Source organism: Strix uralensis, chromosome 17, assembly GCF_047716275.1.
Source record: "Strix uralensis isolate ZFMK-TIS-50842 chromosome 17, bStrUra1, whole genome shotgun sequence".
Taxonomy (NCBI): domain Eukaryota; kingdom Metazoa; phylum Chordata; class Aves; order Strigiformes; family Strigidae; genus Strix; species Strix uralensis.
In genome coordinates this window covers 6,360,905-6,376,279 of record NC_133988.1, presented here as the reverse complement: position 1 = coordinate 6,376,279, position 15,375 = coordinate 6,360,905, and the positions used below count along the sequence as shown (strand labels likewise).

At 46.6% G+C, this 15,375-nt stretch overlaps 1 protein-coding gene across 4 annotated transcripts; it reads right to left on the bottom strand.

Moving 5' to 3' along the window:
- Positions 1-1,816: 1,816 nt before the first annotated feature.
- ANHX (anomalous homeobox) lies at positions 1,817-15,267 on the bottom strand. 4 transcript variants are annotated; one of them, XM_074887672.1, is made up of 10 exons: positions 15,063-15,267; positions 13,207-13,480; positions 12,438-12,562; positions 12,117-12,240; positions 10,679-10,865; positions 10,062-10,197; positions 9,488-9,789; positions 8,635-8,785; positions 5,128-5,215; positions 1,817-3,241 (listed from the first exon to the last, which is right to left on the bottom strand). In XM_074887672.1, the coding sequence occupies exons 1-10, from the start codon at positions 15,098-15,100 to the stop codon at positions 3,149-3,151; spliced, it is 1,518 nt and encodes a 505-aa protein (XP_074743773.1). In that variant the 5' UTR covers positions 15,101-15,267; the 3' UTR covers positions 1,817-3,148. The 4 variants fall into 4 exon arrangements, with proteins under 4 accessions (XP_074743773.1, XP_074743775.1, XP_074743777.1 ...); XM_074887674.1 differs by having other exon boundaries at positions 8,635-8,782; XM_074887676.1 differs by lacking the exon at positions 8,635-8,785.
- Positions 15,268-15,375: the final 108 nt, after the last annotated feature.

The window sequence follows — 15,375 nt, the reverse complement described above, 5'->3', positions numbered from 1 at the left end:
TCTGCATCCCATCTGTTCTAGCTCAGGGATGAGGAAGCAGCAGCCTACCTCTGAACTCTGCTCAGCTACCTGTAACTCAGCCTGGTCAAGTCCTGTGAGATCATCCGTAGGCACAGCTTGCAAATTCTCGTCCAGATGCAATTAGCTCCTCAGAAGCGTTTTGTGCAGATCCAATACCCAGGTGGCATGGGGCAAAGATGCTAGTGGGCCAGAATATACTGTACTTCAACCATTTGACTTTACATCTCTTACAGAGAAATACTTTTAATTTGCTGGATTTCACATATCAAGCTTTGAATCATTTAACATAAGTTTCTAGAAAAGTAATAAGTTATTTCATCTGGGAAATGACCTAGAAAATTCAATTGTCCTCCAGAGAACAACTGTGCCAAATTTGGAAGTGAAATTCATCAAGTGAAGTGTAAGAGAAAAAGCTTTAATTCTGCTTTAGCTGCAAAGCCTTTTTCAGATTTATGTCTGGAAAAGAGACTTGTCATTCTAGCACTCCTTAGGAATTCTGGTGAATTGAGCCGCCTCTTTTTAATTAAAAAGTCAAAACAACTGTGTTCTTGAACTATTTTAAAAACTTACAAGGCATTAGAAGGACACTGGTATTGTTAAGATGGTAGAGCAAAGCTCAGTTATCTTCAAAACCAAAATACCTGCATTCCCTTGTTTTCTTAGAAAATAATCTATTTAATTTTGAATGACAGGTACCTAAAATTTCTGTACAGCTGGAGTAGCGTTAATCTAATCTCTACCATGTTCCCTGGCAGGGAACAGCACTAAATATTTGAAAGGAACTGAAATATGTCTCATTGTAAAAGAGGCATCATTCCTCTTTACTCAATATATCAATCTTTAGCAGCGGGGAGATGTAGTCACCCCGGCTTTCGACCCCACGCGTTACACACCACTGATCAGCTAAATCACAGGAATCGCAGTGACGTGACATATCATTAGGGGTGAGAATTAAGGTACCTTATTTGGGCTCTCACACAAAAATTTATCAAGATCCAGTGTGAATTTTGCTATTGGGCTGCTGTTTCTGCCCGAACGCCGTTTCACTGGCTGGCGTCTCGTTTTCTTTCCACCGCAGGCCGCGGAGAAGACGCAGCTCTTGCCCACCGCAGCGCAAACGCCCAGGAAAGGGCTCATTTTAGGCAGGGCGGCCCGCGGGCGGCAGCAGCAGCGGTGCGGGGGTGCGGGTCCGGCGGCGGCGGGGTCTCTGCTCTCCCCGCTCCCGCGCAGCCCCCGGGCTCCCCTCAGCCCCGGTGGCCGCGCGCGCGGCCCCTCCCCGCCCCGCGCCGGCCGCCAACGGTCGCCGCGCGCCCGCTCCGCTGTTGCTATGGCTCGGGCGGGGGGGCGACAGCCAATCAGAGGGCGCCAGGATATATTTGTCGCTGTTGCTACCGGCGCGGCGGACCAATGGGGAGGAAGGAGGAGGGCGGCGCGGGCCGCCATGGCGGCGGGAGCTGCGCCTGCCGCGGCCGAGAGGGAGGGGCGGGCCGGGAGCGGGCCCTCGCGGGGTGCGCTGCGGTCGCCCGGCACTTTTCCTCCCCGCACACCAGCTTGGATTCAGCCAAGGCCCCGTTTTCGAAGGAAATAAACGAAAACGTGCGCACAGCCCTTCCACGCACCGCTGTTGTAAACACAAAACCTCCAGCAACAAGAAAATGGCATTTCAAGTGAGATCCACCAAAATAAAGGAAGTGCCAGGGTCTCAACACGCACAAGTGTACACAGGACAGCCGGTGCTAGGGTTTTAATACGTGAATTATCACTTCACACCCTTATCTTGACAAATGAACCCTGAAGAAAGTCATTCATAACCTTTATTTGCTAACTTTATTACAAAAGGTACTGGAGGCATCTACTTCGTGTATCTCCAGGCTGGAGTTCTGGCAATGATCGTCCCTTTTGCAATACAAATTTTAAAAACAGAAGCAATACTAAGGGAAAATACCCAGAAGACTGCCTGGTGACTTGCAGCAGTAGTTTTAAACCCGCAGCAAGGGTCTGCTTTGTTACTTCATGCCCCACCGCTCTAATACACAATTCTGCTTTTTAGTCTAGAGAAAGAAAGGAAACGAGGCTCCTGATCCGTGAGCAGCGTAACAGGCAGCCTTGAGGCTGGGTTAAGAAAAGTACTGGGCAAAAGGAGCAGTTGTGCAAGCTCCCCAGGAGAGCCTCAGTGAAACAGCTTACCCCTGCAGAGTAAGCAGCCTTCAGGCAAATACAGTATTAGTCCCACACTTACTACGGCGTGTAGGAAACAGAGCCTGCACCACTCACGCTGCATTGCAGGGTGCTCGTCTGAATAGGATGTGCTCGCCTGCCGCTGCCTGGTGTCAGACTGCCGCAGACCACCCGAAGGGTGACAGAATTGCCTTGGCAGTTTCAGTCCATCCCGATCTGGGGACTGAAAATGGATCAAGAGGGTTCAGCAGTTCCCACCTCCTCCGTTCATCCTTCTTTCCTGGGCAATCTGAGTTGCAGGTAGTATTACATATTGACAACACTGGTATGCCCTCCCCCAGTCCCACAAGACCATTGACTTTAGCACTGAAAATTCTGCCATGCTCCAGTTTGTGTTATCTGCAGCACTACAGAGCATGGAACACTCTGGAAGTTACACCCAGTAGTACAACAGAAATACAGAGATGAGAAATAGCAGTATTTTCCCAGCACTTCACTGAGACCTTATTTTCCAGGCCTGAGAAAAAGTTATCCAATATCCACTGCTAGGCAATGTAACTAAATTTGCTGGTTTTGAGTACGGGAGCTTCATTTACCTTCATGATGTAATTAAGGACTCAGATCTGACCAGTGCTATGGGTAGAAATATGTAACTGCCACAGAACCAGTGACTTGGTATTTTTAGCATCTACAGTGCAGCTTCAGACTGTTCCAGTAAAAACCTACAATCCAAAATGCACCTTTTGTTTCTTCTAAACTTTGCAAAATTCTTAATAAAACTGTAACTAAAACAAACTTTGCATCCATTAGAAAAAACCTTAATCATTCTACCTCATTCTCTCTATTCATCTCCATGTTAAACCCCTCATTCATTTAAAAAAAACAAACAGGAAAGGTTGGGGTGTTTCCTGGGGAAGTGCAGACCACATCGAGCATCTCTGCAGGCAGGTCACATTCGTCCCCCAGCTGAGAATTCAAAGAGCAGCCATGCTCCCCAGAACGTGTCATTGGTTAATGGGTCACCGACTGGATCCTCCAGAACCTGAAAGACACAGGAAGGAATCAAAGCTTCACAACATACGATCTTTAATGATGCTGTTGCTCACAGTGGAAGAGCTCCTTTGGGCAAACATACAGTAGCACAAGACTTTGGCGGGAGGGAATGTCAGTGGTGAGGGCTGTGTGCATGAAGTGACAAAGCCCTTGTTCCCTTCTACGTTCAGGACAGGGGTGTAAAAATGACGAGCACAATCAGTGCACAGTTCAACTCTTAGTAATTCAGAGAAGAGCAATTCCCTTCCCTTTGCCTAAGGCATTGGCTCCTACAAAAGCCAGTACATGACAGTGGGTAAGACCAGGATGAAATAATTAAGAAGGGAGTCATCACCTGAACAAGGGAGCTCTGTTTGGGGAGAAATTACACAAAAATGGATTAACGTTTGTTTGTTTGTTTTCTTGTTTTGTTTTACTCTCATTTTGACTCTGATGGGATGTGTGACCTATGAAAAGCAAATTGAAATTCATGTGTGGACAAAAGGAAGTGTACATTCGCACCCCTGTGGTTCAGACATAGGAACATCTGCATATTCCCACAACAAGCTCAGGGCAAGTTGATTCAGCAAGAAACAGTGTCCAGGAAGTCTGTAGAATGCTGTAAAATCATTTACCCGTTCAAGCTCTTCCTTTTCCTACAGCACACAGAAATGTGCAAAAATTGCTTTTCTGAAACCCTGAACTGAATAATTATTACAAAGATTTGAAGAAGCCCCCTTTTGACATCTACAGGCATCACAGAGTATCTTGCTCCCCAGCCCACATTGCACCGAGTGTCATGTTTCTACACCATTGCAAAATCAGTGCAAGAATGCAAAATAGCAAGACGAAAAATCTAGCTACAGAGACTGCATGCTCTGGAAATCTTAGAAAAGGCTCATTCATTATTAATGCCCAAAGCTTTCCTACTCATCTGGCTCACATTATTGCTGGTAAAAAGGCCACTTTCCAAGATACAGATCTTTATATTGATGCTTTCAAAGGCTCAAAAGAGGTCCTGTTACTGCCCTCAGAGCTGCAGCCGCTTCCTATAATGAGGCCAGCAGATATGGTCTCCTGCTTTTCAAAATCTCTTTTTAAAAGGTTTTCTCCAGCAGCTTACACTGCAAGGGAAACAGAAATGGATGCTAACTGATTGGTAGACCAATGCATGTGAAGCCAAAAAATAGCTCAAGGTACAGTTTAGAGAGGGCTTTCTTGGGTCCTATTTTTAGGGAACGTTTAATTCAGAGATGTGCTCCCATCCCCTTGAAAGCACCCCATTTCTAACTTCTGTTCTCTACTGCCTTAAAATCACCATAAGGCGGCATGCAGATCATGGAAGTACCTTCTTTTATCATGTCCTATAATAATACTGCTCTGTACACTGCTATCAGCCATCTTGGAACAGCGCAAAATCCCTTCTCAGCAATAACACAGACTTGGAAATGAAAATTACATGAACGATTTTAAGAGGTCTGAGAGAGCACTCAAATTCTGCAGAACCCCTCAGAGGAGAGGACCCTCAAGCAGCCATCTTCCTGTCATCTTTTGGTAATGCTAGGTGAGCCCTCCATTGTTCAAAATTTAAATGACACTTTCAATCTGCACAGGTTGCTTTGGCCATCATTTCAATGACACGTTTAGTAAAATCAGGATCTGACAAACAATCCAAGCGGAATAAACAACAAAAACACCTCTCTTTCTAGCATCTGCTGGGTGCTACCCAGGGAATGCCCAGCTTGCTCTGAACTGGATTCCAAAAGGTATGCTTAGATCAGACATGTTTCATGTTAAATACGATGTGATATTTCCCATCTCCTGTGTGAGAGCTACAGCTGGATAGTGTATATAGGGCTAAGCTCCTTTCTCTGAACATCAGGTGTGTTCTCTTACCTGGCTTTGTCCCAGGGCTTGGCTTTCTGCCATGCAGGGTGCAGAAACAGGTGGGCACTGAGGCTTGCCAAACACAGTCTGACAGGAACTGGAAGAAAATATGATATACAAATGTATTTATGCCCTATTCACTACTTACTGTAATGTTTTGCAGCAGGACAAGAGGGGCTGCTGGCAAGACTATTCATTCAACAGAGTTCTGTTGTCTACAAACCTGCCCCATTTCTCCAAATTGTTATGGCCTGACAATACAGATTCTGCAGTGGGAGGACTAGCCTGACCAGGAGCAGTATACAGGAATGACATCTTGATTTGCAACTTTCCTTATGCCCCCAGAGCACTCTCCATAAACAAGGAGATGTCTACCAAACTGTCTCTTTCCTGGAACATACTTTAAAAACACAGACCGTAAGAGTCAAAACAGATAAACAGGTGGCTTTAGACATAGCCATAACATTGGCTACTATAGCTTTTCAAGGCTGCCAGTGGAGAGTCTGGGGACATGGCTTCCCCATCCACACCTCCCCTGGGGGCTCGGCCAACCTCTTGAAAGAGGTCACAGTGTGCAGGCACTGGGTCAAGCAGGAGACACTGGGTACTTGAGGATGGGAAGTTCTCTCCCTTCATCACCAACTCAAAAGCATCTATAATCCAACAACACTGCCCGTACCACCCCCAGGAATAGCCCTGGGTATGAATGGCCATACAGGCCCAGACCAGAAGTGTCAACTAATAAGAGCGTAGGAAAAAAGTAGAAGCAACTGGGCAAGTGTCAAATTGTCCTTCCTTGGAATGGCCCCCAGGTTCCAGCAATCAGTCTTTGGACTTCTATGCTGGAGGCTGCATTCAGGCAATTACACGTACTAATGACAAATGGACTCAACCCCCTGGCCCCCCAAGAATTTTCCTCATCCTTTTTCATAGCCCACTTACATTGACACGCACAATGCCCTTAGCAACAAATTCTGTGATCTAATTGTGCAACATGCCAAAAAGTAGCTCCCTTTTGTGCATTTTGAACTCGCTACCTGCCAGTGTTGGGGTGCTGGGTTTTCAAGAGGGGAGAGCCTAACAGCAGGAGGATTCCTAGCACTCAGAGCTGGAATCCCAAAAATGCAGGCAGAAGTGGTAAACTGCAATGAACATCTCGGCACTGGTGTTTTCTAAATCAATATGCTGGCTCATAAATGCAGTCTGTCTTGCTCCACAGAGTTCAGTGTGCTTTTCTGTTTGAAATGGGAGGCACGAGAACTGCATGAACCATTAGCTGAGCTACATTCCGCCTGTCCCAACTCGAGGATTGAAGAGGATACACCACCACTATCTGTAAAGGCGAGCATCTGTTTGGTGTCCCACAGGGACTTCCAGTTCGCTAGCTGGAGCAAACTCTCCTGTCAGGCAGCAGGAGCAGATGGAGACAGTCAGCTTCCAGCCTGGTTCCCCCTCCCACTCCCACCTCACAGCCCTGTAGATCATAAGAGGTTTGGATACAGCCCAAGTGTGTAGGACCGACTGTAAAAAGCCCATGAAAGAAATCACCAGGAATTGTTCTAATAAGCTTTCAGACCAAGTCCTTTCCAGGTGAGCACATTTTAAAATGAGACAAGCAGTTTAAGGATCCTTTGGCTGACTTGTAGCTCTACCCCTGCACTTATGAGGAGGGAGCCACAGGTGCTGGCAAGGCAGTGAGAGCATAACACTAAGTCCACTCCAGGTGGGTGACCTTGGCTAAATAATTTCCTTCTCTGTGCTTTACTCTCATCTGTAAAGCAGGGATACCTTCACTGCCCCGTCTTTCCAGGACAGCAACACTCATTTGCCTTACAGTTTAAGCTGTTGATTCCTTCATGAACGCCCAGATGAGAGATGCTCATAGCAACATTATTCCTAAAGATGACTCCAGTGACAACACTTCTTTCTAATCCAGTAGCTCTGTTAGAGGGCTCAGCCTGATAACAAGATGATCCTCATTCATTGCCATTGACTGAGCAGTGATCTTACCTAAGACTACCCACGCAAGGTCTCCTGGCTCTCTGGAGAGAAATTGCAGCTTAAGCAATGCTCATTTCTAAAGAGATTGATGTTCCATAGCATTCATGGTGTTTTGGAGAGTTCAAGGTTTTGGGGGGAGCTGGACCAGGCCACTAAACAGGGTTTATGAGTACAGTTCAAATAACTATATCTTCACCAGAAGGTGTCAACGAAGCAGCAAGCCCTGCCCCTGCCAGGAATACGATAAAGGGTGTGTGGATTCCTGGCACAACTGACATACCCAACAAGGAGACATTCACCATAGATTTCTTCTACTGGTGGAACATATTTTAAAAATAAACATGAGCTCACTCTAGAGTCAGAACTTGCAATTTTAAATCCAGCCAAAATATTGCCAGCAAGCCTCACTGATCTTTCATGATCTTTAGCCACTGTTTAAAACTGCGAATCCTAAAACACAGACTGAGGTGGGTTTACAATGCCCAGACCTGTGTTCTCCCCAGCAATTCAGAGGGAGGCATCTGACATGAGTGTGAACATCTGTAGGCCCCAAGCCAACTGGGAAACAGGGGTAAATGGCAGAAGTGTTTTTAGCAGGGAACTGGGAGGGAAAACCCCACCGATCTCTATCTCCAGTGAATCACTGCCTTCCCTTGTTGCTTGACAAGCCACAAAGCCTCTCCGTGCCTCTGCTTCCTCATCTATAAAGTGGGAATAAAACTGCTTCTACCTACCTCTTTGAAATATTATTGACAGTGTCATGCTAGCACAAATGCTGGACAGTGTCAAGCAGAAGGGTTATGAAATGGGGCTACTGCTCCTGCTCTGTCTTGCAGATCAGTAAATTCAAGGAACCTCATAATGTCTGTTTGGCAGTGTTTATTTTTCTGTAACATTATAGAAGTTGTATAACATATGGAAGATGGCACAGATTTTTGTTGGTTTGCATTCTGTGAATTTATCTCAAGTCCCAGAGAAAACCTGCAGTCTGAAACATTTGTTGCAGGTGGAAAACAGAAAGACAGAACAGTGCCTGTCTTTCTTCCAATTTGGAAAGCTTGCACTATGGAATAATCGTGTCATGAGGTTATGAAGCTACAAAAACTATTTTAGGATTAATTATGGGCCCTACCAACCCATCCCACAGAATCAGCTCTCACTGGATCAGTATAGGTTATGATTTTCTGCCAAAAAGAAAAACAGGCAAATAGCTCAGAAGCTAAACCTGCTTTAAAGAGAGAGGTTCCTATCTTTTCTGATGAGACTGGTCCTGAATCTCATTTGTGCCACCACTGTAAAATACATATACACTCATACAGCATTTCCCATTTCCAGTGCACAGATACAAATATCTGCAAAATATGATGGACACAAGGAGAATCAGGCCCCTGGAATGAGATGCGTCACTACACTCTTTCTGTAACCCTCTTCAACAGGGGGATCAGGACAAGGCTAACCCACAGCATCACTGTTACTCCTGCCTTTAAGAAGCCCTGTGCTTTCCGCTCCCTTTACCTGTGGGGAAGAATAGATTCCAGGGTCCCTAGCTGTTCTTCTCTAAAGATGAAGCTTTCAACCTCTAAATCTGACTGCTGAATGATTCTTCCTGAACTGGCCTCAATACAGCCACCTTGAGGGACTCTGCTCAAGGGAGCTCTGATACCTGCTGAAATAAATGCTCATATTAGAGACAATTACAGATAACATGACCCCAACCTCTGACCCAGATATTCCTCCCCTCCTTGCTCCACATTCACCAGTCACAGCACTTTCTGTTCTGTTAGATTTACAGCAAAAGCAGGTGGACATCACTTACGTATCCTATCAAGCTATTCTGAAGAACAAGGAGAAGAAAAGAGATGGTGGGAATGCTGAACAAGACCAGACAGGAAGGAAACAGGGAGAGAGGAAGAATAGCAGGAAGGAGAAAGGGAAGTAAGAATGTGTTGCTAAAGATGAGCACCATTTCACAGTTAAGAAGTTCGCAGCTTCTGCTCAGGCAATCTTTTAAGAATGACAGGCATTTAAAAACCCAGAAGTTTGCAAACTGACAGTCAGCAGGCAATCCCCAAAGGGACTCTTCCAATGGAAATGCTAAAAGGAATCCACCTTGCTTCAATAGTACCATCCTATGGAAACAGTTACAGTTTAAGCAACAGAGTAGGTAGGAATGTGTGTTTCAACTCCTTAAATCAACAGGTTTTCTCACTGAGCTACTATGGGAGCAGAACTCCAGAGCTCAAGATAAGCCCTGCTCCCATTTGTCATGACATTGGAAAGCCACATAAGTGAGCAAGAGTCTTTACAACAAAGGGAAGAGAAGCTTGAAAACTCTTAAGGTCAACAATCTGGGTGCAGTTTTACTAACCTTCCATACTTGGGGTCCACATGGAGCCAGAGACTCCTCTGGTGCTGCAAGGGGCCTGCCACATGGCCAGCTGCTCATCTGGGAAGGTAAGGGGCCCGCAAGAGCACAGGACAAAGTTATCCTGCTGGGGGCTGGCATCAGCACTGCTTGCTACGGCTCCGGGCTGCAGGACAGCAGAGTTAAAGCAGGCTCCTGGTTCCAGCATAGTCTCGGTGCAAAAAGCTACAAGCTGTTCAGTATTGCCAGTGGTCAACAAAGCCTTGCTTGCCCTTGCTTCATACAGCTGACTGCTCTGCATAAAGCTGTAATGATGGAGAAAATAAATTAGCCAGACATACTGTTTTGCAAAGAGGAGGGACCCCCCAGCTGAAGCTTTGAATCCTGCCCTTGACAGCTGGGAGATTAACTGCTAGATGCTCTGCCTGCCTGATGCTGGGCATGGAGCGTTCCCATCTATGGAGTCAAGACTCTTCAGTATGTCCCCTGGGAACTGACATGAAAGTCAGATCCACGAACAATTTTAAAGGTTGCTTCATCTCTAAACTGTCACTGTAAAGACTTTTTCATACATCACCTGGATTCCAGCATCTTTAAATACATTCCCTCAGGAGGCTTATTATCCAGATCTGCAGCTGACTGCTCCCACCCAGGGTCACAGGGCATGAGGGTTATCTCCATTTGCTCAGAGCCAATGCCTACACAAGATCCATCTGAAAGGTGCAGGCCAGACAGGTGAAAGAACACTAACAGTCACTCCAAAAAAACAATGAAACAAGTTAATTTGCCAAATGCAGCAAGCCTGTCTTATTCCCCATGACTGAAGTTTGGTCAAGATTCTATGAAGGGGCATGGACATACTCAGTTTTACTGGAGTACTGCCCTGATCCCAGAATCTGAGAGCTAAAACCTGCTGCCTCCCATGTATTTGCTTCCATTTGGTGCCCCTTCTGAGATGGGCATCTCTTTTCACCTGTCCTTACACAGGCCTTATCAATATTTGCTCCTTCTACAGAGTGACAGCCTTTAGCCAAACAATGAGGCACTCCAGTGAAGCAGAGTCCTCCAATGTCCACTTGATCCATCAGCATATAAGTGCTGTTCTGGAGAAGAATAGCCTTCCCTGCTGAGGGAATTTAAAATTGTTTTCCAGCTTTCTAGACTGCATCCTAAGCCCATTAGGAAGAGACAAACCTGCAGTTTGCGCAGCATAGGATCTGTTATCTCGCTGCTCCTTTGTGTGGTAAGTCAAAGCCCTCTCAGGCCATGAGTTGTTGAGCTTTTCCGTATGAGGGAGGCAGGATTTTTGACGTCGACGATAGTTTGCAAACCAGTTATAGACCTGAGTTGGCTGCAAGTTCATGTGCCGAGCTAATTCCTCCTGCAAACCCAGGTGTAAGGAGAGATCAAAGGAAAAAGAATAAACCACATCCAAATAATCAGGCTTTTCCCTTCAGTTCTAAAAGCAGCCCAGCAAAAGAGCTTTCAAACCCAGAGACATTTGTTCACTAGGTCTCAGATAAGTCTATGAGGAGACAGATTTATAAACTCAAAACAGTTGCTGGAAAACACACATTCCACCCTGCTCCCCTAGTCAATTTGTTTGCTGAAGGAAACCATATACCGTTATTTTCTATTGCTCTATTTAAATGTAAAACCTCACCAAAGCATGCTCTTCCCCCAGAATGACAGCTTCACATCACTAACATTACACTAATTAATGCATTAATGCATTTACCACATTAAATAGTTTTTGCAAACTGTTAGCAGTATAAACATCTGTATCACATTCACAGAAAAATTTCTGCTGTATTAAACTGTTAAATAATGAGATCACATAAGTGAAGAATGTTTTGGGAAATTAATGCATAAGTGATCATTGCATCCTGACCTTTTCAGACTTAATTATGCAACTTCATTATGCTCCCAATTCAGATTGTTTTTTTAAAATGAAAATTTGGAAGTTGTTTCTGCTTTGTGAAAAGGGTAAAAAATAAACCATGTTCACACTGCAGAACTATTCACCAGGCCACCCTGCCTCATGAGAAGGGTGTTGGAAAAATTGAGCACCACAGAGGCAGACTTTAAAATTTGAAGCCTTCACCTTGCAAGGTAGCAATCAACAAGGATTACTGAATTAATTCACATATCACTTTCATTACAAATTTGTCCCTGTCCAAATACGGTGGATACATGCACACATCAACACAGCCCACTGTGTTTTCAAATTCTGTGAATTTAATGTGATAAGTCAGTACAAAATATATTCTGGTAAGCCAAGTGCAATTTTATACAGGCTATAACTCAGTCAAGTCAGAGCTATTTATCACTGTAATATAACTCTTATGAGTGATGGTTGTTTCGCTGCCTATGCTCAATCACTACAAAATTAGAACTGTTAAAAGCCCAGTGAGGAGTTTATTTTCCCTGATCTTTTTGTCCAAAGCAAATAAAATTACTTAGCATGACTCTGATGATTTTTTAAGGAAACATTTTGGGAAAGATCAAATATGGGGAATCCTAGCGCCACTGGGGCTTCTGAAAACAAGGATTTAGAATGAAACTAGTTATAGACTGCAGAGTTCTGCTTTTCTGTGACAAGAAGGCTTGATTGGAAATAGCATATCCCTACCCGCTGTTTCTTGTCTGGATTTGTTGTCACCTCTGCAGCAAACCTGTGCAGTTGCTGGCGTACTTCATCTGAATAGTTTCGACTCTTCAAACCTTCAGGACAAAGGGAAATAGGTGGAGGATTCCTGTACACAGGAGAAAACAGAATTTAAAAGGGATGCAAAAAGAGTCATTCACATTGCTACAAGTGCTCAAAACGCCAAGAAAAACCTAGATCCAAGAAGCAGCCATCTTAAGATGCAAATAGAGCCTCTGCATCTCTACCCCTGCACCTGCTAACTACAGCAGAGAAAAAAATGTCAGTTCCCCCATGCCATGGTACCTCTTCCTGCAACGGAATTTCTGCAGCGGTGTCAGAAAATCTGTGTGGTGTTTCTCCATAACCCTCCGGTAGTGAATCTCATGCCAAAGTTGCACCAGCTGCTCCTTCTCTTCTGCCTTGCAATACTAAAACAAAACGGTATGTAAGCAATCTCTTTCCAGGTAGTCAGTCAGGCTTCCTATAAAGGAGAAAACCCTCAACAACTAGAAACTTACTCAGAGATTCCTCCTGATTTGACAAAGATGGTAGCATTTTCCAGGTATATGGCTTGCTGTACCTTCTCTAATGTACACAGGGAGCTGCCTGCCTAATTCCTTCTTTTCCCCTGGTGAAAAGGGCCACATTACCAGATCTAGAGGCCAAAATCCCTCGCCTTGAGAGGTGCCATTCAGCCTTCCTCCTATCTTACCATCCTTGCCAAGCCCTCTAAACTTGGCCTCCCCCAGGCTTTTATATCCTGAGCCCTAAGTTTTTCACAAACTCCAAGAACCACCACACTAGAGAACAGAAATCCTGCTTTCACAAACTACAACCAACCCCATAATCACCCAATCACCTTCTTCCCCTTGGCTCATTAATAATAACTGCCTGTAGAGAGGCTTTATCCTGTGCTTCAGGTCAATCAATACACATATCACCTTCCACTGCTGTATGCCAGCTGGAAACACTCCCCGTGCTGCAGTTTGGGTACCCCTCCAATAACAGCTCTACCTACTATTTTTCTAATACTGCTTTTTGTCTCCATGAAAAACAAAGAACACATCCCTACCTCCAGGAGTCTGCAGGCTGTGTCATGCTGCCCATTACGGACATGAACGAGCACACAAGCTCGGACAACATGGATGTTAGTGAGAAAATACATCTTGTGTTTGCATCCCATCATGGCCCCAACCAGCTTCTCCAGAATAGGAGATGAGGTCTGGAGGTCCTGGCAAAGCTGTGCTGCTAGATCCAGCAGCTTGGCGGGTGGGGGATCCTTGTTTTTATTCCTCTTTAACATGGCCATGAACTGCTTCATCCTGACGTCCTGTTGGAAGACTTTTCTATGCAATGCACAAAGTTGTGGTTAGATAAAAGCTATTATCTCCTATTTTTAGCTTCTATGATATGCTTTTTAATTTTTTTAAAGGAAAGAAAATAACTGTGCTGTTAAAAGCAGCCTGAGGACCAAAAAACACTTAAAATAAAACTAGGCCTAAAGCAGCCCTGAAAGGCTAAAGCCACACTAGGTTTGTAGTTGAGAAAACTGAGCTCAGAAAGACATTAAACTTGCCCCCAAATTCGGAGGCTGAAGGAGGAGGGCTGCTGTGGGGTACTGCACTCTGGGCTGCCCCAGTATTTCCCAGTTCGGTCTGTGTGCGTGGCTGGGCACACTGGGGCACTGCAGAGTGGCCCAAACGCCCCCCCCCACCTCCGCCGTGGCTCCAGACCCTTCCTCCCGTTCAAATCAGGGACCCCCATAGCCAAATCACGATATGAAGCTTTACATCCACTGCTTACAGGTTAAAACTACAACACTAAGCCCAGGGACATCCAGGTGAAATTAATGAGGTTTCTCTCCAAAATGGCCCGGGGCAGGCCCGGGGCGGACGGCAGTTACAGCAAAGTGTGACTCAAACGACCGTCGCAGCAGTTTTTCGCCCATTTTCGTGGGGAAAAGAAACCGGCGCGATACCCCACCCCTGGGCCAGCTCCAGCCCCGCCGGACAAAAGGGGGAAAAGCTCTCAAATACCTGCGAGGTTGAGGAGCGGGGACACCCCGGCAGCCCCGTCCCCTCCCGAGGCCGCGGGAGCACAGCCCGGGGCACTCCACAGTCCGCCCCGGCCTCCCGCGGCGAGGTCGCGGTACCTGCCCCCCGGTGCCTGCCCCCCCCCGGTGCCTGCCCCCCCGCCTCGGTACCTCTCCCGCCGCAGCGCAGGGAAAGGCCGCGCTGGGCTGCGCGCTCCGCGGGACCCTGCGCGCTCCGCGGGACCCTGCGCGGAGCCGGCTCTGCCCCGCACGGCCGCCAGCCCAGTCCTGCGGCCGGCAGAACCCTCAGCCTCGCCCGCAGGCTCCTGCGGGGGGAGAAGAGCTTTGCGGCGTTCAAAGCGGCCCCGGTGTGCAGGTGCGGAGCCGCTGCGCGCTGCCCCAGCCCTGCACAGGCGGGGGTGCTGCAGGGCTGCCCCTGCACTCCACCCCCCCCGCCTCCCTTAAACCGCTTTGAGAAAGCAACTGCTGCGTGCACAGCTGCTTTCATAGTAAAACGGTGTAGAAGAGATGGCAGCGAGTTGCTTTCATAGTAGAGAGTAGTTTTTAGGATGTTAGCGGGGATGAGACAGGCAGTGATGAACTGAAAGAAGAGGCCTGCAGCTCAGCCCCCCTCTTCTAGGTGGGTACTGGCTAAAAACAGGTGAGTCATCCTGACTCAGCTTAGGGGATACAGCTGAAGCAGCTATGATACTCCTTGAACCGGCTGCGAACACCACTGTGAAGGTGTCAGCCCTCTGCTGACCCCCGTCAAGCGAGGACACACAGCGCTACCGGGCGCTGCTCATGCACCCACCCTGCGTCCGCACCGAAATAACGCTCGTGCCAAGTCCAGGTGCTGCAGGTGAGCTTTCTCTGCAAAGACAAAGGCTACGTACTTGAGGGTAGGCATCTTTGTCTTGCTGCATGCAGACATATCCTAAAAATCTGCTCATAATTATCCATGTTCCTCCAATCAGCCGCATCTTGTGTTCAGTTGCCCTCGATTTCTCCTCAGGCTTGGATACGGGCCTTGTGGGACACTAACTGGCTTCTTGCTCCTGCTGCATGACACTGTTCTAGATCCTGAGCTGGAGATGGAAAGTTTTGGATGCTTAAAGGACAAAGCCCCACCATTGAACCTTGAGCATTTCATTATCATGCTGGACATAAGCAGTATTTCCTTTTGGCAATTACTCTCCTTTACTCCCC